This window comes from Elephas maximus, chromosome 7 (assembly GCF_024166365.1).
Source record: "Elephas maximus indicus isolate mEleMax1 chromosome 7, mEleMax1 primary haplotype, whole genome shotgun sequence".
Taxonomy (NCBI): Eukaryota; Metazoa; Chordata; class Mammalia; order Proboscidea; family Elephantidae; genus Elephas; species Elephas maximus.
This window is the reverse complement of record NC_064825.1, coordinates 60,871,723-60,896,135: the sequence shown is the minus strand read 5'-3', so window position 1 is coordinate 60,896,135 and position 24,413 is coordinate 60,871,723. Positions and strand designations below refer to the sequence as shown.

Genomic DNA, 24,413 nt, shown 5'->3' with positions numbered 1-24,413 from the left:
TGGGAAAGGACCAGTATTGTGGATTATAACATGGTCTGCAATGGTCTCTTAAAATTCCCCTCCTTGCTTGGAAGGATGAAAAAGAATCACTTTTGAAACATAATGGAAAATCCTCTACTTTTTAATAATATGAGAGCTAAAGTCTGCTGTCTAGAAATAAACTAGAAAAAATAAAACAAAACCAAAAACTTGGGCTTTCTAATAAAAGGAGAACTGCTTATGTTTTTCTAGTCCATATAATATGTTAGCATCCTGTTTCAGTTCAGATACACAATGTACAATTACCTATAGAGACATTTCTCGACCTTATCTGCAAAATCGCTGAATGATAGATTTGTGGTTGATAGCACCCTGATAGCAAGAATCGCTACGGGGGGCACATTTCTGTTGTTACTGTGCCTACCAATCAGATGGCTTCAATAGGAACATAAAAAAATTATAGAAAATCAAATGTCTTAAGTGTTTGCAAGATTTTTTTTTTTAAATCAAAAAAATCTTCCATTGAAACCTGCATTTTCAGGATTTGATGCTGAATCATAGTCAACATTTCATTACTGTTAATACTGATGTGTAGGCAGGAATAAGCATTAATGGGCAAAGAAAACCAAACCTATTTGACTGAATTCATCTCGCTGGGGCTTTCTTCAGATCAGCATACTCAGGTCCTGCTGTTTGTGGTATTTCTCATCATCTACCTACTGACTGTATCTGGGAATCTGCTCATCATAGTCTTAGTTAATGCTGACTCCCGACTTCACACTCCCATGTACTTTTTCCTTAAAAACCTGTCTTTTGCTGACCTCTGTTTCTCTACAAGCATTGTTCCTCAGATGCTACTCCACTTCCTGGTAATGAGAAAGACCATTTCCTTTGCTAGATGCTCAATTCAGATGGTGTTTTTCTTAGTAGCCGCGGCTACAGAGAGTTCACTTTTAGCAGTGATGTCCTATGACCGCTATGTGGCTGTCTGCAAGCCCCTGCACTACTCCACCATCATGACCCAGAGGTCTTGTGTCCAGCTGGCCATAGTGTCCTGGGTCAGTGGGGCATTTGTGTGTCTGGTAGATGCCACATTTACTTTGTGTCTCCCATACCAGGGACGAAATGTAATTAATCATTACTTTTGTGAACCTCCTGCACTCCTGAAGCTGGCTTCCACAGACACCTACAAAGCTGAGATGGCCCTCTTTTCAATGGGCGTGGCTATCCTCCTAGCTCCTGTCTCCCTCATCCTGGTCTCCTACTACAATATTCTCTCCACTGTGTTGAGAATGCAGTCGGGGGAGGGGAGACTTAAGGTCTTCTCTACCTGTGGTTCCCATCTCACTGTCGTTGTCTTCTACTATGGATCAACAATATTCACCTACATGAGGCCAAACTCCAAAAAAATGAATGAAGGTGATAAAGTGATCTCTGTGTTCTACTCAGTCATAACATCCATGATGAACCCATTCATTTATAGCCTGAGGAACAAGGATGTAAAGGAGGCATTTAGGAAAGCATTTGGGAGATAGAGCCTCTCAGATGCAGTGATCTTTATATATATATAAAGATCAATTCAACCACAGGTTGCGGAGATATTTGCCCAACCAAGGCATGTAACCTCACATTCCAGCAAATGTCTTGATATGACACACACTGCCTCCCTCCCAGAAAACTACTGGCTTGAAGAAACTAATATTTAGAAGCAACCTTCCTACATTAGAACTCTCAGACCAGACACCCCTACACCGCCAATATACCATAACTGTTCCACCCTCAGACATGTTCTCCTTTCTTCTGCAGGTTTGCTGTTGCCAGTATCTATTGAGTTCTCCCCTTTGAGAAGTGTATAACCCATTGTTAGGGTAAGAACACCATCAGAGGGATACCTGTAGCTTCTTACTGATGTTCACACTGCACACTACCCCTTGCTCAGGGAAAAAATAAATCCAATGCTGGCCCACCCTCAACAAAACGACTAACTCTAGGTATTAAGTGGGATCAACTCAACATTTTATTGGTCTGTAGGAAAACTACCAATTCCTATACCTTGCTTTGGGGACATGTGAGCCACTGAAACAGCAGTGTACAGTCATAGTCTTATCTGATTCCCCCCAAAGTTTTCATGCTCGTGGCAGAAGTACCATGACACAAACATATTTCACATTGTTTTGTACCTACTTTGCCAGCTTTATATATAACCCCTTTCTTTACCCACACTATACGACATCACGCCATTTGCAGGGACTCTTGTCATATAAACAATAGTACTCCTAACCATAGAAAAACCTTTCTTTGATGAGATGGTAAAAATATAGAAGCACTTGAGCTTTTAGTGGAAGTAGCTTAAACTTGAAGTTCTGCTCTAACTTCATAACCATCTCAATGCATCGAGAAGAAAAGTGATTGTAAGTGAGGGATGCCATGAACCAGAGAAAAAGAAAAGGCCCTGACGAAAGTAAAGCTTGCCACACTGACCTCTGGCTGCATCAAACTCAATTCTACACATTCTAGAAACTAATATATGTTTTCTAAAGCACATCATTTTACACTTTTTAAGGGAAACACATTTTCTTTCATTTATGCCACAGCTTGTGTGACTTGTGGCTTTGCATTAAATCGACCCATATGATATTAATTTTAATAGCACAGCTTATTTGAGTCCATTTATTCAATGAATATTTAGTTTAGTATGGAAACCAAGAATGTTCTTTTGGACTTATATGACTGTGTGTTACGTGCTGACATAGTCCTCATGCCGCTCTTCCGTATTGGAAAAAGGCATGATAAAGCCTTCATTTAAACAGTCATGACATCTGGGACTTCATCATGCACCTCCAGTTTTTTTGTTTTTTCCCACTAGCAGAGATGGCAGTGGTTTCATACATGCCCTTTAAGCTGGGATCAGTCTGGGACTTGCTAAGGTCTTGATAGCCAGCATGCTGTTCTTCTTCCTCACATCTCTCATTTGAGAGAGTGAATGTGTTTGTGTGCTAATTCAGGCGTGGGAGTGTCTGTATGAGCTTATTTATTCACTCACTCAACTAACTTTTACTAAACCCTTACTATGTATCAGGTGATGTGGGACTACAGATGATAGAGATGAGTGATATGTGCCTCATTACCTTGAAGAAAAGGACAGATGAGCCTATGGATACAAACATGTCATAAACAATTAAAGGACAATGAGATAATTTAACAAAAAGAAGTATGTACGAATCTTTTTCTGGACATTTTGAAGACAATGGTCAACTCTGCCTTATAGATTCAGGAAAAAAATCAAAAAAGTGATTGCATTAAAGCTAATTCTCTACACTTCATAGGTAGTTAAGTCAGAGGGACCAAAATGTTCAAGAGAGATTGTGAGGTTTTAGGAGGACTGTAGAACGTTTTTCCTAAACACTTCCCCTTTTCCCACTAGAATCCCACCTCCCAGAAGTAATCACTGTTAACAGATTGTTTTCTGTGTATCCACAAACCATGTAGACAGTCTATTTGGCTATGGCACAATAGTAGATTTCCTATGAATGCATACTTATGATTATTTTTATTTTTCAATTTCTAACCATGGAGGAAGGATATGTTCAGACCTATATGATAATGTTCATTTCTTTCACAGACTTTCAATACTAAAGGAGTTTAAGAAATATTTTCAAGTTCATTTTGTTATTACAAGCAAATTCTAGTAAACTAATTGATCAAATTGATTGACACCTTTGGGACCTCATTGATAGGTACTTGAGGTTACATTGTAAAATTCTCTCTACTTTTGCATATGCTTGAAATATTCCATAACAAAAAAAAAGAATAACTTGACTAAATTGAGCCAGTGCTTTACTTTGTTCTTCCTTCCATATATTTAGAAGTCTCTCATGTGTCCCTATCACTTTTGGCCTTGATGTGCAATTTTGCTAGCAACACGATTCTACTACCAAAGGTTGAACAAGGAGCAAAAGAATACAAAGAGAGAAAATAATTAATGACAATGATCATTTCCTTCATTCAAACATAGCAGCCATGTATGACTATAGTTCGTCCATAACAACTATTTTCCTAATCATGCAGTTACTTTTAGGTCAAGATCACATTGTAATATAATATTGTTAACTAGCCTTGTTCATTGTCCTAAATTCTTTAAATGTTTTATGTTTTATTTAATCTTTACATAAACTCTATAAGAGATGGACAATAAATATGGAAACCTAGTCACAGAAAAGCTAAGTAATTTGCTCTTGGTCTCACAGTAACTAGCGGAGCAAGGATTCAAACCTGTTAGCTTCAAAGCCCCCACTGCTAATCAGCGAGCTATGCTGCTTCATTTTAACAACTAACAGCAGTCCAAGATCAGTAGATTCTCATTGAAGGAGAAATGCCTGTAGAAATACATAAAAACAACAACAACAAAACCCGTTGCCATCAAGTCAATTCTGACTCATAGCAACCCCATAGTATACATAGCGAAAATACACAAAAACAGATAAATACAAACACACCATTCACACTCTACATAAGGATTAAAATGTTATTAAAAAAATTTTTTTATATATATTATATAAAATCTAATAGCTTGTTTTTTCCTTAACCTATCATATTTATCATGCTATATCATAAAACTTGGATGTTATATCCTTTGAAATTTTACCTGAAAGGCATAATATGATATCTCATTTGTTGTTTTAATGTGCATATTTTGCTTCAAGTTTATTGTTCAGAGTTACTTTTTTTGTGTGTGTGCGAATGGGGTATTTAAATACTTTCCCAATTTTTCCAGTACATTGTATATCTTTTCTTATTGATTTTAAGACATCTTTGTTTATTAGATATGGTAACAAAGTTCTGTTAAATATTTTGCAAAAATTTTTCCAGATTCATTTTATACGTATTTTTATTTTGCTTGTAGTGGTATTCACTACCTAGAAATCTGACGTTTTTCCGTGCCTTCGTTTATGATTTCTCATTTTTAGGGATCTTGTTTGGGAAAATCTCTACCATCTAAAGATAAATAGATAGATAACAAACAAAACAAAACAAAACAAAAAAACCAAACTCACCCATCCAGTTGATTCTGGCCTTATAGGACAGAGTAGAACTGCCCCAAGAGTTTCCAAGGAATGACTGGTGGATTCAAACTGCCAGCCTTTCGGTTAGCAGCCATAGCTCTTAACTGCTACCCCATCAGGGCCTAATTTCAGAGAAAGTTTATTATTTTTTTTAATTGTATCATTAATGTATTTGGGATTATGTATTTCTTGTAGTTATGGTCACGTGTAAGTATGCTATGTATAATTTTTTTTTAAGTAAATAAGCAATTGTCAGGCACCTTTTGTTAAGTAGTAATTTTTTATCTCACTTACTTAAGATGCCACCTTTATCATATATTAAATTTTCATATATACTAAGATCTGTTTCAGTTCTATGATATATTTATCTATCAAATGTTTTATACCAGCTCAACTATATACTATATTAATGACCAAAACTGAAAAACCAAACCTATTGCACATGAGTCAATTCTGACTCATGGTGAATCCTGTAGGACAGAGTAGAACTGCCGCATAGAGTTTCCAAGGAGTGGCTGGTGGATTCAAACTGCTGACCTTTTGGTTAGCAGCAGAGCTCTTAACCACTGAGCCACTACAAAATATATATTTTCCTTATTAATATATGCACATATATAACTATGGGAAATATATATTTTATAGTGACTCAATTATTAATAACAGAAATGTATATTTTATATCAGGTAGGATGTGTTTCCTATACTCCCTCATTTTACTTTTCCACAACCCGTTTGATATCATATAATTTCTCATATAGATAAAATTTAGAATAAGCTTGTTAAGTTCCTTTGCAAATATCTTTTGTGAACTTGGTTGAAACTGCAGTGGTTTTATGGATTACTTTGAAAGAAATTAACATTTTTATGAGATGGAGATTTTTATGCATAAAATTAGTGTGCCTATTCATTCATCCAGACATCATGTTTCATAGTTTTCTTGAAATAGGTCTTGAATATTTAAGTATACACCTTGTTAAGTTTAGCCATTGTTCCTTTGTGAATTTTTTTTATAATAATTTCTAATTGGTTATTTTTGGTATATAATAACACAAAAATGTTCAATTACTCGTCTTGTATCAGAGCACATTTCTTACAAGTTATCATGGACTTGAAGGAATTCTCTCTTTTTTTTACGTATGTGTTCAAATTATCTGCAAATGTTTGCCATTTTTCTTAATATTTTTTGCTTTAATTGTTTCTATTGTCCTTTGGGAAATACCCAACAAAATGTTGAAAAATAAAGGTTGAAATATGCCCAACTGTTATTTTTTGTGTTTTACTAATATCTCTACCAGAACACGTTGGCCTTAAAATCCTCAAAATTGCAAAGGCCTGTGGACTTGCCTTCAAGGAATGGATGTGTGGCATAGGCAGAAAGAATTGGGATGCTGTTTAACCCTGTCTAAAACCAGTTTTAGAAAATGCTAATAAAAGATTTCCAGAATACAGAAAGAGTGAAGAGGGTTTAGAGAAGTCAGTTTGAGAATGCCTCTGGGTGTTTGTTTAATCATATTAATCATCATACTTCATATGAACTTAAAGGGGTTTTAAAACAATGAATATAAATAATCTATCAGGAGGATGCCCAAGAGATGATAATTACCATCATTACAGCCAACAGATCCTGTGCAAAGAGAGATAAAAAGAGTGAAGAAGATGAATCTGGGAATATTTAAAGTCTGCTACTGGGTTCAACTACCAATGGGGCAGCTACTTTAACTGATGCTGCTCAGTACCTTCTTCACATTGAAAATAAATGGCATAAAAATTTGGGCAAGGCCAAGATCATAGATTCCCATATCTTACTTTATCTTAATTTCCCATTCTTTGCTTAGGATGCATCTTCGGAATTATTCTATAAATGTAATGAAGGAAACCAGCCTTCATAAATGTTGTCAGTTTTCAGAATAAAAATCCAACTGGTTTTACAGCAACATCAATTCATCTGTTTCTCAAACTGATGTAATAGTCTTCTCAGGACTATTAGTTATGAATAGTCCAGCCCAGGTTTTGTCATGAGAATATTCAGAACAATTTATCCCAGGCAGCTGTTACTAAAATATTCAGGGAGAGGGAAAATCAGAAGTGGTTTTCAATTTTCAGAACTACTGGAGAAAAAGAAAACTCAGTCTTTTCATAAATGGAAGCTGTTAGGAGGTAGAAAACAATAGTGCAATTTTGGGTACTAGTTGATAAAATACCAAAGCTACTCATAGGTTTTATCACTGACCAATATGTGCTTCCTCTCTTGGTGCTGACCTATGAGCAGGACTAAACATTCATGGGAGAAGACAACCAAACCTTTATGACTGAATTTGTCTTCCTGGGCCTTTCACATGATCCACAGATGCAAGGCCTGCTCTTCTTCCTGTTTCTGATCATCTACCTACTGACTGTGCTGGGAAACCTGATCATCATTGTGCTTATTCACATGCACTCGAGACTCCACACACCCATGTACTTTTTCCTAAGAAACTTGTCCTTTGCTGATCTCTGCTTTTCTACTACCACAGTCCCCCAGGTGCTAGTCCACTTCCTGGTAAAGAGGAAAACCATTTCCTTTGCTGGATGTTCAGTGCAGATAGTTGTTTTATTTCTCGTTGGGTGTACAGAGTGTGTATCACTGTCGGTGATGTCCTATGACCGCTATGTGGCTGTCTGCAAGTCCCTGCACTACTCCACCATCATGACTCATTGGGTCTGTGTTCAGTTGGCCATAGGGTCCTGGGCCAGTGGGACATTTGTGTCTCTGGTGGACACTGCATTCACACTGCGTCTGCCATACAGGGGAAACAATGTCATTAACCATTTTGTTTTTTTTGTGAACCTCCTGCCCTCCTGAAGCTGGCTTCAGCAGATACCTACAGCACAGAAATGGCCATCTTTGCAACAGGTGTGGTGATTCTTCTAGCTCCTGTCTCCATCATCCTTGTCTCTTACTGGAATATTATTTCTACTGTGATTCAGATGCAGTCAGGAGAAGGAAAGCTCAAGGTTTTCTCAACCTGTGGCTCCCATCTCATTGTTGTTGTCCTTTTCTATGACTCAGCAATCTTTGCTTACATGAGGCCAAACTCCAAGAAAATGAATGAAGGTGGTAAGGTGATCTCCATGTTCTACTCAGTCATAACAACTGTGATGACCCTGTTCATTTATAGCCTGAGGAACACGGATGTGAAACAGGCATTTAGGAAATCATCTGGAACATAGAGCCTCTCAGATATCGTGATCTTTATTTTATATACAATCAAAGGGAAGATGACCTTCCAAACTAGTTCAGTACTTTTAACAGGTTCCTTTCACATCCTGTACTGAGGCATCAGTATGGATCATACAAGAACCCTCGTACCTTTAGGAATGTTTTTATGTTTTGTACTGTAGTCTTGCTCAAACTTTATTATCTGTGGCTGCAGTTTGCCTGCCTTTTGGCAGCCTGTCAAACTTTTAATATTGAACCAAGTCTTCATTTACAGTACCTTATTGGTTAACCAAATCATTTTCACCTAGGGATATTTTCTTTTGGTTCTCAACTCCACAGCTATTTGCCTTCATCATCCCATACAACATTATCTACAGGTATCCAAATATCTTGGAATCCTATCTGATATCAACAGCCTAGATTCCCCAGATTCTTCTGAGCAAAAGTCAATGTGTTTTTCCCACAAAGCCCAATACTCAGGATTTTTTTCTCTATTGAGTCCTGAACTACAATTATAGCCAAATCAACCACAGGTAGGGGAGCCGTTTGCCCATACATGAAATGTAGACTCACAGTCCAGCAAACATCTGTCTTTGATATCTCACACACTGCCTCCCTCCAGAAACAATTGCTGGTTTGAAGAAACTAGAATTTATAAGCAATGTCCCTACATTAGAACACCTGTGACACCAATACTCCACAATTACTTCCCCCTCAGTCATGCTCTCCTTTCTCCCACAGGTTTGCTTTTGCCAGTATCCAATAAGTTCTCCCCTTTGGGAGGTGCAACTAATGGCTGGCATTTCAGAAGCTATCCCTTGAGGTGGAGATTGCCCTATTTGGGATGAACTGGCCCACTTAATCTTTTCTAACTACTGGTATACCCACTGTTAGGGCAGAAGTACAAGAGACATTCCTGTAGTCTCTCACTGATGTTCACATTGCACACTTCCCCCTTCCTTAGAAAAAAAACCTACTGTTGGCCTACTCTCAACTAAAGGTCTAACTCTAAATATTAAGTGGGACAGACCCAGTACATTATTGTTCTGTAGGGACATTACCAATTCTCATCCCTGGCTTCAAGAGCCTGTGATCCATGGAAACATACCAAAAACCAAACCAAACCTGTTGCAATCAAGTCGATTCTGACTCATAGTAACCCTATAGGACAGAGTAGAACTACCCCATAGGATTTCCAAGGAAGTAGGGTTTTCAAAAAGTGACTGGTGTGTTTAAACTGCCAACCTTTCGGTTAGCAGCCAAGCTCTTAACTACTGTACCACCAGGGCCCCATGAACACCAAAACCAAACCAAACCCATTGCCACTGAGTCGATTCCAACTCATAGCGACCCTATACACACAGCAGAGTACAATTATAGCCCTGTCTGTTTTCCGTCATGGTTCTTTACTTCTCCCGGGAGAAGACCCATGGCACATATTCCACAAAGTTTTGTACTTAGTATGTCAGCCTTACACATATCCCCTGACTGACCCATTTTAGGGATTCTTGTCTTAAATGGAAACCCTGGTGGCATCGTGGTTAAGTGCTAGGACTGCTAACCAAAGGGTAGGCAGTTCGAATCTGCCAGGCACTCCTTGGAAACTCTATGGGACAGTTCTACTCTGTCCAATAGGGTTGCTATGAGTTGGAATCGATTGAACGGCACTGGGTTTGGTTTTTGGTTTGATTTTTTCTAGAATAGTGCTCCTAACTATAGAAAAACCCTCTTTTGAAGAAGTGGGAAAAATATAGAAGCACTTCATCTTTTATTAGAAGTAGTTTAAACTTGAAGTTCTGCTCTGACTTCATAACTGTCTATCAATGTATTCAGAAGAAAAGTGACTAGAATGAGGGATGGCATGAGCCAGAGAAAATAAGAAGGCCCTGATTAAAGTGAAACTTGCCACACTGATTTCTGGCTAATCTAGCCTCAACACTCCACATTCTGGAAACCACCCATGTTTTCTAAAGCAAACTATAAAGACTTTAAAAATTGTAAACTTCTGTAATTACAATTTTATAATTATGAAGTTTTATAATTTTTAAAGGAAACACAATTTATTTCATTTATGACTTTCTTTGCATTAAATCAACCCATATGATATTAATTTCAATATACGGTTTATTTGAGTTGATTTACTCAATGAATATTTATTTCATTTGTTAACCAAATATTTATTGAGCACTCCTCTAGGTGATCCATACAGAGTAATGAATGAAGTTCTAAATTCCTATCCTCACAGAACTTGCACTTTAAAAGGGCATAATAAAAGCAAATAAATAAGCAAATGCATGATGGTAGTAAGAGCTATGAGAAAATAAAAGCAAGAGAGGAACAGAGGGAGCAGGAGTGGGCTGCAATTTTAAGCAGGTATCCAGGAAAGGCTTCACTGAGAAAGTGACATTTCAGCTGAAAGACAATATTACATCTTGGGGAAATTAACATTTCAGCTGAGACCAGAGGTTGAGAAGAAAGAACCAGCCAAAGAGAGATTTCAGGGAAAAGAGAAAAGAGTCCAGGCAAAGAGAACAGAGTACGAATGGCTTGAATGGGAATATGTTTTTTGAGATCAGGGCAGAAAAAATGGTCAGCATGATTGGATGCTGATGAGTGAGAGGAGAGTGTAAGGAATGAGATCATAGAAACAGGCACGGCTAGATCTCATAGGGTCTTGGAAGTCCTGAAAGGGTGTGTGGATTTCTATTCAATAGAAAGCCATCCTGATACTATGTTTTTAAAAGATCACATTGAGTGTTATACGGAAAATGCATTGTAAGAGGGCAAGCATGGAAGCAAGAAGAGCAATAGACAAGCTCTCTTATGGTAAACCAGTGAGAGATTGATGGTTTGAATTTAGAGTTGTAACAATGGGGAGGCAGAGAAGATGGTAAGACATGAGTGAATAGGCTGTGCAAAGTAAAAAAAAAGAGAATGAAATAACCATGCTAAGTCTTTGACTTGAACAACTCTGTGAATGATGGTTCCATTTACTAAACTGGGGAGGACTCAAAAGGGGAGTTTGGCAGAGAAATAAAAAAAATTTTTTTTTTTGGATTTGTTTTTATGGGCATGTGTTACATGCTGACATAGTTCTCACACCACTCTTCAGTATTTGTAATAGGTACAAGAACGCCTTCATTCAGGCTATCGTGACATTTTGGACTATATCATGTACCTCTCATTTTTTTTCTCATTGGCAGGAGAAATTGAAAGCATTTTTTTTTTCTGCTTCTTTTTATTGTGGTTTAGGTGAAAGTTTACATAGCAAATTAGTTTCCCATTTTTGTGACACTGGTTGCCAACCCCATGATATTTCCATTCATACAGTTTTCCTGTCCTTTCCTACATTCTTGTCTTTGCTTTTGGACTGGTGTTCCCATCAGTCTAGCATACATGATTGAACTATGAAGCACGTCCCTCATGTGTGTTATTGTTGGCCTTATAGACCTGTCTAATCTTTGGCTGAAGGGTGAACAACAGGAGTTACTTCAGTACTGAGTTTAAACAGTGTCCAGGGGCCATATTCTTCAAGTTTCTCCAGTCTCAGACCAGGAATCCTGGCCTTTCTTTTACTTTTTTTGATGAATTTGAATTTTGTTCTACATTTTTGTCCTGTTTTGTCTGGGACCCTCTATCGTGATCTCTGCCAGAGCAGTCAGTGGTGGAAACAAGGCACCATCTATTTGTTCTGGGCTCAGTCTTGTAGAAGTTATGGTAGTTGTGGTCCATTAGTCCTTTGGACTGATCTTTCACTTGTGTCTTTGATCTTCTTAGTTCGCCTTTGGTCCAGCCAGGATGGGACCAGTAGATGTATCTTAGACGGCTGCTCTCAGGCTGGTAATACTCCATTGAAGATGAAAGCATTTTGACTATGAATGCAGTCAAGAAACTGAAATTCTCTGGTAGTTTTTAATTTGGGGTGGGGGTGGGATTTTCCAGATGATTCAGAATATATTTATGTCAACAGTCTTTTACATTAGCATCATCATAACCTCTATTTTAAAATTTCTGATAAAGAACTTGAAGACCTCAGAGGTCCATGGACTTCGGTTTGAACAACATTCATTGTAGCACTTGACATTAGATGAGTTTAAGTATTTCAGTCTGTGATTACTATAAAAAATTCCTCAGGGTTCTCTGGGTGTAGAAAGATTTAAAAAGTTAACAACACTGATTGCTCTAGGGAATGCCCTGTTTGCAACAGCTATTAAGACCTCAGGTTTAAAGACTTCCTTCCAGGAAAATCCTCAAGGCTGGTTCCTTGGTGAATTTGGGATCCTGTCCTTTAATGAAATGGCACTCAAGGGGTTGAGATGGAGTACAACTATAGCCTAGATGATGTCCCAATCTTCAGAAATATTTGCTGAACTGCAATGGAGGTTGCTTATTAACCAAAAACAAAACAAAACCAAACCCAGTGCTGTCGAGTTGATTCCAACTCATAGTGACCCTATAGGACAGAGTAGAACTGTCCCACAGAGTTTCCAAGGAGTGCCTGTCAGATTCAAACTGCCGAACATTTGGTTAGCAGCCGTAGCCCTTAACCACTATGCCACCAGTGTTTCGGGCTGCTTTTTTTTATTAGGATATGGGTTAACGGACTACAGAAACTACACATTTTTTTCTCATACCCCTTCATCACTGCCTTCACTGCCAGTGTTTGTCTCATGCCAGTCCTTCAGGTAAGTGGATAATGTGTTGAGGGGGAATTAATCACTTTAAGGAGTCTGAATCTTGATTCTGTTCATTAGGATAGACTTGGTCTTTCATTGTCTTGCCCCATCTCCTTTCCATCTGATTTCTAGACAGAATACATACTCTTCCTTTTGAACTGCTTTTTCTGACTCATAGCCTTAGAAATCCTATCCATATCTCCTCTGGGGAGAATTAAGCAATCATTAGAGGATTCCAGAGTGACCACAAGGGCTGTGGAAACACATTGCCTCTCCTATTGCACCAAAATCTAATCTACCAAATTCTTTTTTGCCCCTGGCTGTCTCAGTGGTTCCTTTTCAGGGCTTCCCTCCCTATTCCTCTCAGCCACTTGGTTTTGGGCACTGTGAGCATCAGACCCAGGATGGAAGGATCTTCTTGTGGTTGAGCAGCTTCCCAAGGCTCTGCGAGGATGCTTATCTTTGTGTACATATACGCAGGCCTCATTGCCTGGTTTAGTCCCTAGCATGCTGGACTCACCCTTCTCCATTGAGGTGTGGCTGGCAGTGGTTTCATACATGCCCATTAACCTGTATCAGTCTGGGAGTTGCTAAGGTCTTAACAAACAACGGCTGTTCTTCTTCCTCACATCTCTCACTTGAGAGAGTAAATGTGTTTGTGTGCTAATTCAAGTGTGGGAGTGTCAGTATGAGTTTAGTTATTCACTCACTCCCTCAACTAACTTTTACTAAACCCCTACTATGTGTCAGGTGATATGGGATTACAGATGATAGAGATGAGTGATATATGTCCCATTACCTTGAAGAAAAGAACTGCTGAGCCTAGGGAGACAAACCTGTCAATGAATAATTAAATGACAATGTGATCATTGCATAAAAAATATATACAGATATCTTCTGGACATTGTGAAGATAATGAGTCCTGCAGACTCAGATAAGAACTTTAAGAAATTGCATTAAAGTTAATTCTAGGCAACTAATGGGTAGTTAAGGTCAGGGGAACCAGAATGTTCCAAGATCAGGAGAACCAGACTGTTCCAAGATAACACTTGCACCCTCCAGCCTCAGATTTGGCTACGCCTCCCAATTTTCTCATTGTTAGAAGGAAGGGAGGAAGGAAAGAAAGAAGGAAGGAGATGTACTAATAGTCAAACAACTTTTATCAAAAGCATTCTGTGTGCTAGGCCCTATAGAAATAGAGCAAAGGAGGTAAAATCATATTATCTGGGAAAAAAGGATCATTATTTCTTTTCTGATTACAAAAGTAATTTGTACTTATTGTAGAAATGGGGACTATAAAACCACACAAAGAAGAAAATAGATAAGTCATGTGACTCAGAAAAAACACACAAGTAGACCTGAGAGAGAAAATTATAAACTGAGAATTAGAGAGTAAATTATGTTTATTACCCACTTTTTAGCTTAAATATTTTGCAAATGGTTTTTAATGTCATATAATACATTATACTTTTCCAGTGGCTGCATAATACTTCATCATTTGGGTATTCTACATATGTTTATCTAAGGATACTTGGCTTTTTTCCAAGCTTCATAAACATAATGCTGTAACAGACATTCTCACAGATTTGTTTCACTGATAATGATTTTATTATGATGAAAATAAGAAGATTGAATTTGCTTTATCAAAGTAGATTGCTTATTTCAAGGCATTTTGTACATATTAACAAAATACTCCTTACTGAAACTTTAAATATTTTATTACGAATTGTCAATTTACGTTATCTAAACTATTGGTGCATAGTGGTTAAGAGCTAGGTTGCTGACCAAAAAGTCTGCGGTTTGAATCCACCAGCTGCTCCTTGGAAACTCTATGGGGGAGTTCTGCTCTGTCCTATAGGATCGCTATGAATCAGAACCAATTTGACAGCGATGGGTTTGGTTTTTTGGTTTTGGAAACCATTTCTTTGTAATATTTGTCATTTATTTTCCTATGGATTTATCATTACACTTTCTACATCAAGGATATTAAACCTTAAAGTACTACATATGCTGTACTTATTTTTCCATGTTGTATTTTACCTTTTAATTATATTTAAAGAGATGTGAGTATATAGAGAAGTAATATATTTCTGCAGTCAAATATATCAGTTTTCTTTTATATTTTATACCTTTGTTGTCAAGCTCACCAATGTATTCTACCACATGAGATGAATAAATATTTACCTTACTTATAAACTTTTAAGGTTAGATGTATGTGTCTGTCTGTATATTCAATAGACATACATCCTTAACTTCCTCAAGAATATGTTTTCTGTATTGAATTATATAAACAAACTTCATTTGTCAACTGCTTAATGAATTGTCTGAGCATGATTTTTTGAATGATATGCTTTTCTGGCCTATTGGAAACGCTAGCTTTGTCATTTACCTAATTCTTATGCACCCTTTGCTGATTTCTGTTCTCATCCAATGATTTGCCCTTCTGTTTTTGCAGTACTCTCACATTACTTTCATTGTTACAGTTCGTATTATCTTGTTTCATACTTCATCTTAAAGTTAGATAATGAAACTATCCCCACATTAATATCCCTCTATGTTTTATCTTTAATAATTTTTTTTAAATCAGAAAATGCAGGCTAAATATTAAAATTAATCAAACAATATTACAATACATATAAGCATTAAAAAAAAAGAAATGAAATTCTCCCCTCAGCCACTTTTTAAGTCCCACCTCCCAGAAGTAATCACTATTAACAGATTGTTTTCTAAGGATCTAAAAACTATGTAGATAGTCTATTCCGCTGTGCCACAATGGTAGATTTCTTAAGGATGGTTACTTTTGATTATTTTTTAAGTTTTTAATTGTGGGGAAGGTTATATTCTAATTTCAGACATCTGAAAATGCTAATTTATCTCTCAGATTTTCCACATTAAAAGAGTTTTAAAAATGGGGCCCTGGCGATGCAGTGTTAAGAGCTTGTCTGCTACCTAAAAAGGTCAGCAGTTCAAATCCACCAGCAGCTCCTTTGAAACGCTATGGGGCACTACTACTCTGTCGTATAGGGTCTCTGTGAGTTGGAATTGACTGCACAGCAATAGGTTTGATTTTGGTTAAAAATAGTATGAAGTACGATTTGTCATTGCAAGCAAATTCTTATAAACTAATTGATTAATATATTTTGAACCTGATTGGTAGGTACTGTAAGTTTTATTGTACAGTCCTCTCTACTTTTGTTATATGCTTGAAATTTTCCATAATAATAAATTTCAAAAAAAGAGGGAATAATTTGCTTGGCTTTGTTCTTCCTTCCATCTTAAAAATTTCTCATCCATCCTTCTCAGATTTGTCCTTGATTTGCAATTTTGCTAGCAAAAAAATTCTAATACCTAAGGTTGAACAAAGAGCAAAAGAATGCTAAGGGTAAAACTAACTAATGAGTAATCATCTCCTTCATTTAAACATAGCAGTCATGTGTGACTATGCTTCATCCCTAACAAATAGTTTCCTAATCATGCAGTTACTTCTAGATCAAGATCCCATTATAGCATATTATTAGCCAGTCTTGTTTACTGTTCTAAATTTTTTTAATGTTTTATATTTTATCTAATCTTTGATAAACTCTATAAAATATGTACAATGAATATCCCCATTTTAACTGTGAGGAAACCTTGTCTCAGAAAAGCTAAGTAATTTGCTCTTGGTCAGACAGAGGCTAGCAGAGCGAGGATTCAAACCTGGCAGTTTAGCTTCAGAGCCTCCACTGCTAATAAGCTACGCAGCTTCTTCTTAAGGGGTCCCTGGGTAGTGCAAATGGTTAAGTGCTCAACTCCTAATGGAAAGAATGGCAGTTCAAACCTACTTGGAGATGCCTCAAAAGAAAGGCTTGATGATCCGCTTCCAAAAGGCAGAGCAGTTGAAAACCCTATGGAGTGCAATTGTACTCTGAAACATATGGGATTGCCATGAGCTGGAATCAACTCAATGGCAACTGGTTTGGTCTTTGGTTTGATGTCCTCTTAACAACAGGAGTCTATGATCAGTAGATTTTCATTGAAGGAGAAATCCCTGTAGAAATATATACATATGACTCATACAAATATATAGAAAATCACAAACACACACACTGTTTGCTCTCTACATAAAGGATTAAATTGATATATCCTATTTTTTTTTATATATAAAACAAGAGACTGCTTTTCCTTTAAACTACAGATTTCTTGAGGGCAAAATATAGTATTTTCTTTGTTGTTATGATGTACATGTTTTTGTTTCAAGTTTATTGTTCAATGTTACTTTTTTAGTGAGTGAGTATTTAAATGCTTTGTCCATTTTTACAATACACTGTATATCTTCTATTATTGATTTTGACAGGTCTTTATAAGGCAGTCCCTGAATTACGAAAGTCCAACTTATGGACAACTCCTGTTGTGGTTGTTAGGTGCCATCCAGTCAGTTCTGACTCATAGCAACCCTATGTACAACAGAACAAAACACTGCCCAATCCTGAGCCTCTCAATCTTTGTTATGCTTGAGCTCATTGTTGCAACAACTGTGTCAGTCCATCTCATTGAGTTGACACTCTACTTTGCCCAGCATGGTGTCCTTCTCCAGGAAGTGGTCCCTCCTGATAACATGTCCAAAGTACCTGAGATGAAGTCTCACCATCCTTGCTTCTGAGGAGCATTCTGGTTGTACTTCTTCCAAGACAGATTCGTTCGTTCTTTTGGCAGTCCATGGTATATTCAATTCTTTGCAAACACCAAGATTCAAAGACATCAGTTCTTCTTTGGTCTTCCTTATTCATTGTCCAGCTTTTGAATGCATATGAGATGATTGAAAACTCCATGGATTGGGTCAGGCACATCTTAGTCTCAAGGTGACATCTTTGCTTTTCAACACTTTGAAGAGGTCTTTTGCAGCAAATTTCCCCAATGTGATGCATCTTTTGATTTCTTGACTGCTGCTTCCACGCGTATTGATTATGGATCCAAGTAAAATGAAATCCTTGACATCTTCGGTCTTTTCTCTGTTTATCATGATGTTGCTTGTTGGTCCAGTCGTGAGGATTCTTTGTTTTCTTTAACATGTTTCATAGTTTTCTTGAAATAGGTCTTGAATATTTCTTAAGTTCAATCATTTATTCCTTTAACCGTTATTCCTTTTGTAAAGATTTTTTAATAATAAAATTTCTATTTTATTATTTTTGGTATATAATAACAAGAGTGTTCAATTACTCATCTTGTATTAGAGCACATTTCTTTTAAGTAATGGTAGGCCTGAGTTGGATCTCTTTGATTTTTTTTTTGGTATGTAATCAAAATATCTGCTAATAATGTTTGATCTTTTCTTAATATTTATTCCTTTATGGCACAGTGGTTAAGGCACTCAGCTGCTAACTGAAAGATCAGCTGTTTGAACCCACCAAGCACTCTGAGAGAGAAAGATGTGGCAATCTCCTTCTGTAAAGATTTATAGCTTTGGAAACCCAATGGGGCAGTTCCACTCTGTCCTATAGGGTCACTGTGAATTGGAATTACTTGACGGCGTGGGTTTTTATTTATTTATTTATTTATTTATTTCTACTGTCATTTGGGCACGACCCTCAAAAATATTGAAAAAAAAACTGTTAAAATATGCCTGTTATTTTTGTGCCTACTAATATCTCTGACAGAGGCCTGATGGTGCAGTGGTTAAGAGCTACAGCAGCTAACCAAAATGTTTGCAGTTCAGTCCCACCAGGCACTCATTGGAAACCCTATGGGGCAGTTCTACTCTGTTCTATAGGGTCATTATGAGTTGAAATTGACTCGACAGCAATGGGTTTTGTTGTTTTAGTATCTCTGACAGAGCACTTTACCCCTAAAATCCTTGAAAGCCCTGTATACTTGTCTTTAAGGAGTAGATGTAAGGGATAGGCAGAGAGAATAGGGTGAAGGTTTAGCCCTCTTATAACCAGTTTTTAAGGAAGCATGAAAAGAATTCTAGAATACAAAGAGAATGAGGAGGGCTTAGAGGAACTAGCATCAGAACTTGCCTGAGCCTTTGTTTCATCATCTGTGTAGTTAATAATAACTACCTCATATGAACTTAACAAGGTTTTAAAACAATGAATATAATGAAGCTATTAATAATGACTGGCATCAGGAGTGTGTCCAAGAGCTGATAATTAGCATTATTATTGCCAAAAGATTCTATGCAAAGAGAGGTAAAAAAGGGTGTAAAGAATGAATCGGGGAATATCACTACTGAGTTCAACTAACAATGAGGCAGCTATTTTTATTGATGCTGCTCAGCACCCTCTTCATCTTGCTCTTCAGCCATCTTCCTATTGAAAATAAACTATGGAAAAATAAGGGCAAGGGCCAGGATCACAGACTACTAGAACTGAATTTCCCATTCCTTGCTGAGGGTGTTTCTTTAGAATTATTTTGTAAATGTATTGAAGGAAATCAACCTTCATAAATGTTATCAGACAGTTTGCAGCATAAAAATCTGTTTCACAGCAACATCATTTCATCTGCTCCTCAAACCTACGTAATAGGATGGATGCATTGTAAGCAACTCAATAGTCTCAGGACTCTAAGTCTTTAATACTTCAACTGAGATTGGATCATGAGGTTTATTAAGGATGATTTCCTGGCTGATGCCACTGAAAGATTCAAGGACAGGGAAAATCAGAAGTGGTTTTCAATTGTCAGAACTACTGAACAAAATGAAGACTCAGTCTTTTGATATATGAAAGCTGTTACAAGGTAGAAACCAACAGTGCAATTTTGTATACTGGTTGATAAAATACCAAAGTTACTCATAGTTTTTATAACTGACCAGTATGTGCTTCTTTTCTTGGTGCTGACCTGTAAGCCTGAATAAACATTCATGGGAGAAGACAACCAAACTTTCGTGACTGAATTTGTCTTCCTGGGCCTTTCACAGGATCCACAGACACAAGGCCTGCTCTTCTTCCTATTTTTGATTATCTACCTATTGACTATGCTGGGAAACCTGCTCATCATTGTACTTCTTCACATAGACTCCAGACTCCACACACCCATGTACTTTTTCCTAAGAAACTTGTCCTTTGCTGATCTCTGCTTTTCTACTACCACAGTCCCCCAGGTGCTAGTCCACTTACTGGTAAAGAGGAAAACCATTTCCTTTGCTGGATGTTCAATGCAGATAGTTGTTTTACTTCTGGTTGGGTGTACAGAGTGTGCACTGGTGGCAGTAATGTCCTATGACCGCTATGTGGCTGTCTGCAAGCCCCTGCACTACTCCACCATCATGACTCATTGGGTCTGTGTTCAGTTGGCCATAGGGTCCTGGGCCAGTGGGGCATTTGTGTCTCTGGTGGACACTGCATTCACATTGCGCTTGCCCTACAGGGGAAACAATATCATTAACCATTTTTTTTGTGAACCCCCTGCCCTCCTGAAGTTGGCTTCAGCAGATACCTACAGCACAGAAATGGCCATCTTTGCAATGGGTGTGGTGATTCTCCTGGCTCCTGTCTCTCTCATTCTTGTCTCCTACTGGAATATTATTTCTACTGTGATCCAGATGCAGTCTGGAGAAGGAAGGCTCAAGGTTTTCTCAACCTGTGGCTCCCATCTCATTGTTGTTGTTCTCTTCTATGACTCAGCAATCTTTGCCTACATGAGGCCAAACTCCAAGATAATGAATGAAAAGGATAAGATGATCTCTGTGTTCTACTCTGCAGTGACTCCCATGCTGAACCCCATCATTTATAGTCTGAGGAACAAAGATGTCAAAGGAGCTCTCAGGAGAATAACTGCATAATAGCTTTTTGAGAGATTATAGTTTTCCTGGAAACATTTCCAATTCTTGTCCCATTCCTTCATTTTTTTCTTCCTTCTCCTGTTTTCCCATCTTTCTTCTCACATATACTCAACAAAATGCCTATTCAAAGCAAGACACCTTGATAGACAGGGAAAAAAAAAAAAAGGAAAGGTAGAAGAGCAAAACACAGTTCCTACTCCCTAAGCCTGTATGAGCTAATAAAGAAACTAAGACAAGTAGGCATACAGCTGTACTTTGAAAGAAAAACAAACAAAAACCCATCACAAATATGGGAATAGATTTCTGGTAAATGCAATAATTTCCTTCATTCTTTCACTGATTTACCAAGTATCTTTTGAACACTTAAAATATGTATATATGTGTGTGTATGTGTATATATATGTATATATATACCTCAGGCACATTTTTAAAAGCTGACAGATATAAACACACAAAAAAAGTCTTCAAGGTGTTATGTTTCCATCATGGCCTTAAATTCTAAATTTAACAATTTCTGAAATTTAAAAGAGAGCACATTTAAAGAGAAATGAATGACAGATTGGTAGATTATTGGGGAAATAGTGAAATATAAGGTTGAAAAGTAATACAAAGGGTCTAGATTTAGAAATGCTTTGAATTCGATACTAAAGAATTTCCCAGCAAGTAATACTGAAAATGCTGAAGACTGGGAGAATTTAACGGAAGGTGATGGAAAATGAGGATAAAGTTCGGTGAAAGAGGTCTAGGACACTGTTTTATGTCTTGGTAAGATATTTGAACTTTCAATGTAGATCGTAGTTAACAAGACCTGAAATGGTTCCTGGGTTGCTTGTTAAAATTCTGTTTCTTAGTACAGAGTGGGATGAGAGGGTCTTTCTCAGTAATTCCCATTTGTAACAAGCCCAGGTGATTCCTAGGTACACCAAAATGTGTACACTGCTTTTTAGGCAGTGGGGTAGTTTTCGTGTAATCAACTTGTGTAGTTATTTGCTTAATATCTGAATCCTCCATTAGACTGTAAACTCCATGGTAGTAAGGGCTGTGACTGCTTTGTCGATCTCCATGTTACCACGTGTAGTAAAGTGCCTCTCTACTGGTTTTTGCTCAATAAATGCCATTTCAAATGAATCAGTAAAGCTGGAGCTTAGAAGAGAGATATGGGCTGGAAAACTAGATTTAGAAATTACCTACAAATAAATGCAAGTGTAAGTTTTATACACCCAAGGATGTGTGCCTAAGTTTTAAACCAGAAAACCATGTGTATGCATTGGAATCTTAAAAGCTCTATAGTAAAAAGTAGGTGCCTGGCCCTGAGGCAGACTATATAGGTGGCAAAGATGGAGGAAATACATATGTTTTGTAAAAAGACCCAGAGACTTGATGTAGCAGAAAGATAGCAGGAAAGATTTTACGATAGAACCTTGGCATTACCCATGTTGTTATCAAGAATTACTAAGGGGAATGAAGAGTCAAGCCTGGAACAACAAGAGTCTGAGACACAGAAGAACTCACATAAAGCTCTGTCAGAAGTGGCAAGATGAGAGCCCTTCCAAGAAGAAATTTTTTTAAATGACTCAGAGTTTTACGTATTGATAAACGGCTATTGAATTTGTCAATTAGGTCATTACTGATCTTGGCAAAAACTGTTGCAGCAGAATAAAGGAATCAGATAGTTATTGAAACTCAGACCGTTCCACCGAAAAATAGAGGGGAGCTAGGAAATAAGAGGAGTGTTAACCTGGGATGGACAGCCTGACACAGGACTTTTTTTATTTTTTGTTTTCTTTTTATTAACCATTAATCTTTTTTTTTTTTTTAATCTTTAAATATCTGGGATTTATTTTAGAAGAATTTATATTTCTGAGTATGAAACTTTTTGTATTTAACCATTTCTTTTAATAGCATGGTTAGTCATTCCTTCCCCATTAATTTCAAATGCCACCATAAGATATACTAAATTTCAATATTCACATTACAACATTTCTCAATTATTGCTCTTGTTTCACTGTATTTTGTTGTTGCTTTGCTATATTTTAATTATTGTAATTTTAGCTAGTAAGGCATAAGCTCTTTAGTTTTTCTTCTATTTCACAATTTTTTTAATTATTCATATCCTTTCTAATGAGCTCGTTAAACCCATTTTTAAAAATGCCACTGAAGTTAAAATGATGATTACACCGAATTTGTAGATTATTTATCAAAAAATAAAAAAAATCTTGAAATAAAAATATTAAATCTTTCACCTGGACATATAGTATATTCCCCTATTTCCTGATAAAGATATGTGTATACCCACACACATTCATACACACATACTTTTTTACATTGTTATTGTGAGACAGTGATGTATGTATTTCTAGGTTTTCCTTTTATCTTTCTTTTTCTTTTTTAAACTGGGTCTCTTTTTAGTGTCAAAAGATCACATTTTTAAATTTTATTATTGCTGTCAAATAGTCAAGCTGCTGCTTTTCTGTTCATTCATTTGTGCGTTCAGAATAGTTATTGAGCATCTACTGTGTGAAAAGCACTGTACCAGGGCCTTCTTAGAAATAAGAAGATAAACCAGAGAGAAACCTAACCTCAAGCAAGCTCAAAAATCTAGCTCAGTTACCTCCTATGCATCTACCTTACTGAACTTTTTTATTGATCCTAATGATTTTGGGGGGAAATGATGTTACATTTTCTACCTAAAAATTGTATACATACATATTTTAAAAAAAGGAAATCCTGAATTTTCTCTTCAAATAGTTACAGCCATTTAGATGTAATTCCTTATTTGATCTTCAGAATTGACTTAGATTTCTAGGATGATATTGAATAATTATCCACTTATTTCTACTTTTGATGTAAATACCTGTAGTCTTTCCCTATTTAATACATTTGTTTTGGGCTTAGGATAGATAAGGTAGGAATGTTTTCTTCAATTCTTAATATATTGAGTTTCGTTTTTCTTTTTTAAGAAAGAGTGATGAAGTTCTAAGCAATGCACTTTCCACATTTTTTTTTTCTTCTGTAATCTCTTAAACTTTACTGTGATGTTGGGTCCTCAGTTTTACTGGGTTTTATCCTTAATCAGTTTCCAGTTGCATTAAATCTTCCAAAAGACCCTTAAAATTCAGATACATAGATAGCGCCTTTTGGCTTTTCACCACTACTACAGGGTCACTATGAGTAGGAATCAACTTGAGGATAGCAGGTATGGGTTTAAGTTACTTCTCTCATACAACTGGGATTTGAAAAACAAGGACGTGTAAATGTACATGCTTAGTAATCTTGAACAGGCAATAGTAGTGAGGAATATAAGACAATATAAATTACTTTCCATGAAAAGACTGTTTTCTGCTTTTTTCTATTACTACAATTATGGAAAATCTATGAACACACGAAAAAATTATCAGGCTTACTTCAGACATTAGGGCAGTGTGAACATTGTTAAAGAGCCCACATTTTCTATATCCAACCAAGTGCATTCATGTGTGAAAGCAGTGATAAAAAATTCTTACAAAATCAGTATGTCAGAAAAAATACCATGATGTAATCTTCTTTTAAAAATAGTCTATGGAAATATTCTAATCTGTAAATAATAAATTTAAACATTAAATATTGGGTAATTTAAAATTTAAAGGTCTTCTGTTTCAGGACAGCAGCTTTAAAACACATATTAATTTCTTAAACCTTCTAACACACCGCACAATTCGGAATTCTCAATGAAGTGGCCTGTTTGGGAAAATAGGTCTA

General features: G+C 36.8%; 2 protein-coding genes and 1 pseudogene across 2 annotated transcripts; all 3 read left to right on the top strand.

The window, feature by feature from the left end:
• The first annotated feature begins 590 nt into the window (after positions 1-590).
• Positions 591-1,514, top strand: LOC126079315 (olfactory receptor 2D3-like). Its single transcript, XM_049890248.1, has one exon. It carries the CDS (start codon positions 591-593, stop codon positions 1,512-1,514), a length of 924 nt encoding a protein of 307 aa, XP_049746205.1.
• A 5,808-nt stretch (positions 1,515-7,322) lies between these two features.
• Positions 7,323-8,251, top strand: LOC126080078 (olfactory receptor 2D3-like; annotated as a pseudogene).
• Positions 8,252-19,754: 11,503 nt separating this feature from the next.
• Positions 19,755-20,675, top strand: LOC126079321 (olfactory receptor 2D3-like). The gene has a single exon (XM_049890254.1). The coding sequence runs from the start codon at positions 19,755-19,757 to the stop codon at positions 20,673-20,675; it is 921 nt and encodes a 306-aa protein (XP_049746211.1).
• Positions 20,676-24,413: the final 3,738 nt, after the last annotated feature.

What these genes read in the sequence shown, in the direction of transcription:
- LOC126079315 (XM_049890248.1), top strand. Translation starts at nt 591, where the DNA reads ATGGGCAAAGAAAACCAAACCTATTTGACTGAATTCATCTCGCTGGGG.
- LOC126079321 (XM_049890254.1), top strand. Translation starts at nt 19,755, where the DNA reads ATGGGAGAAGACAACCAAACTTTCGTGACTGAATTTGTCTTCCTGGGC.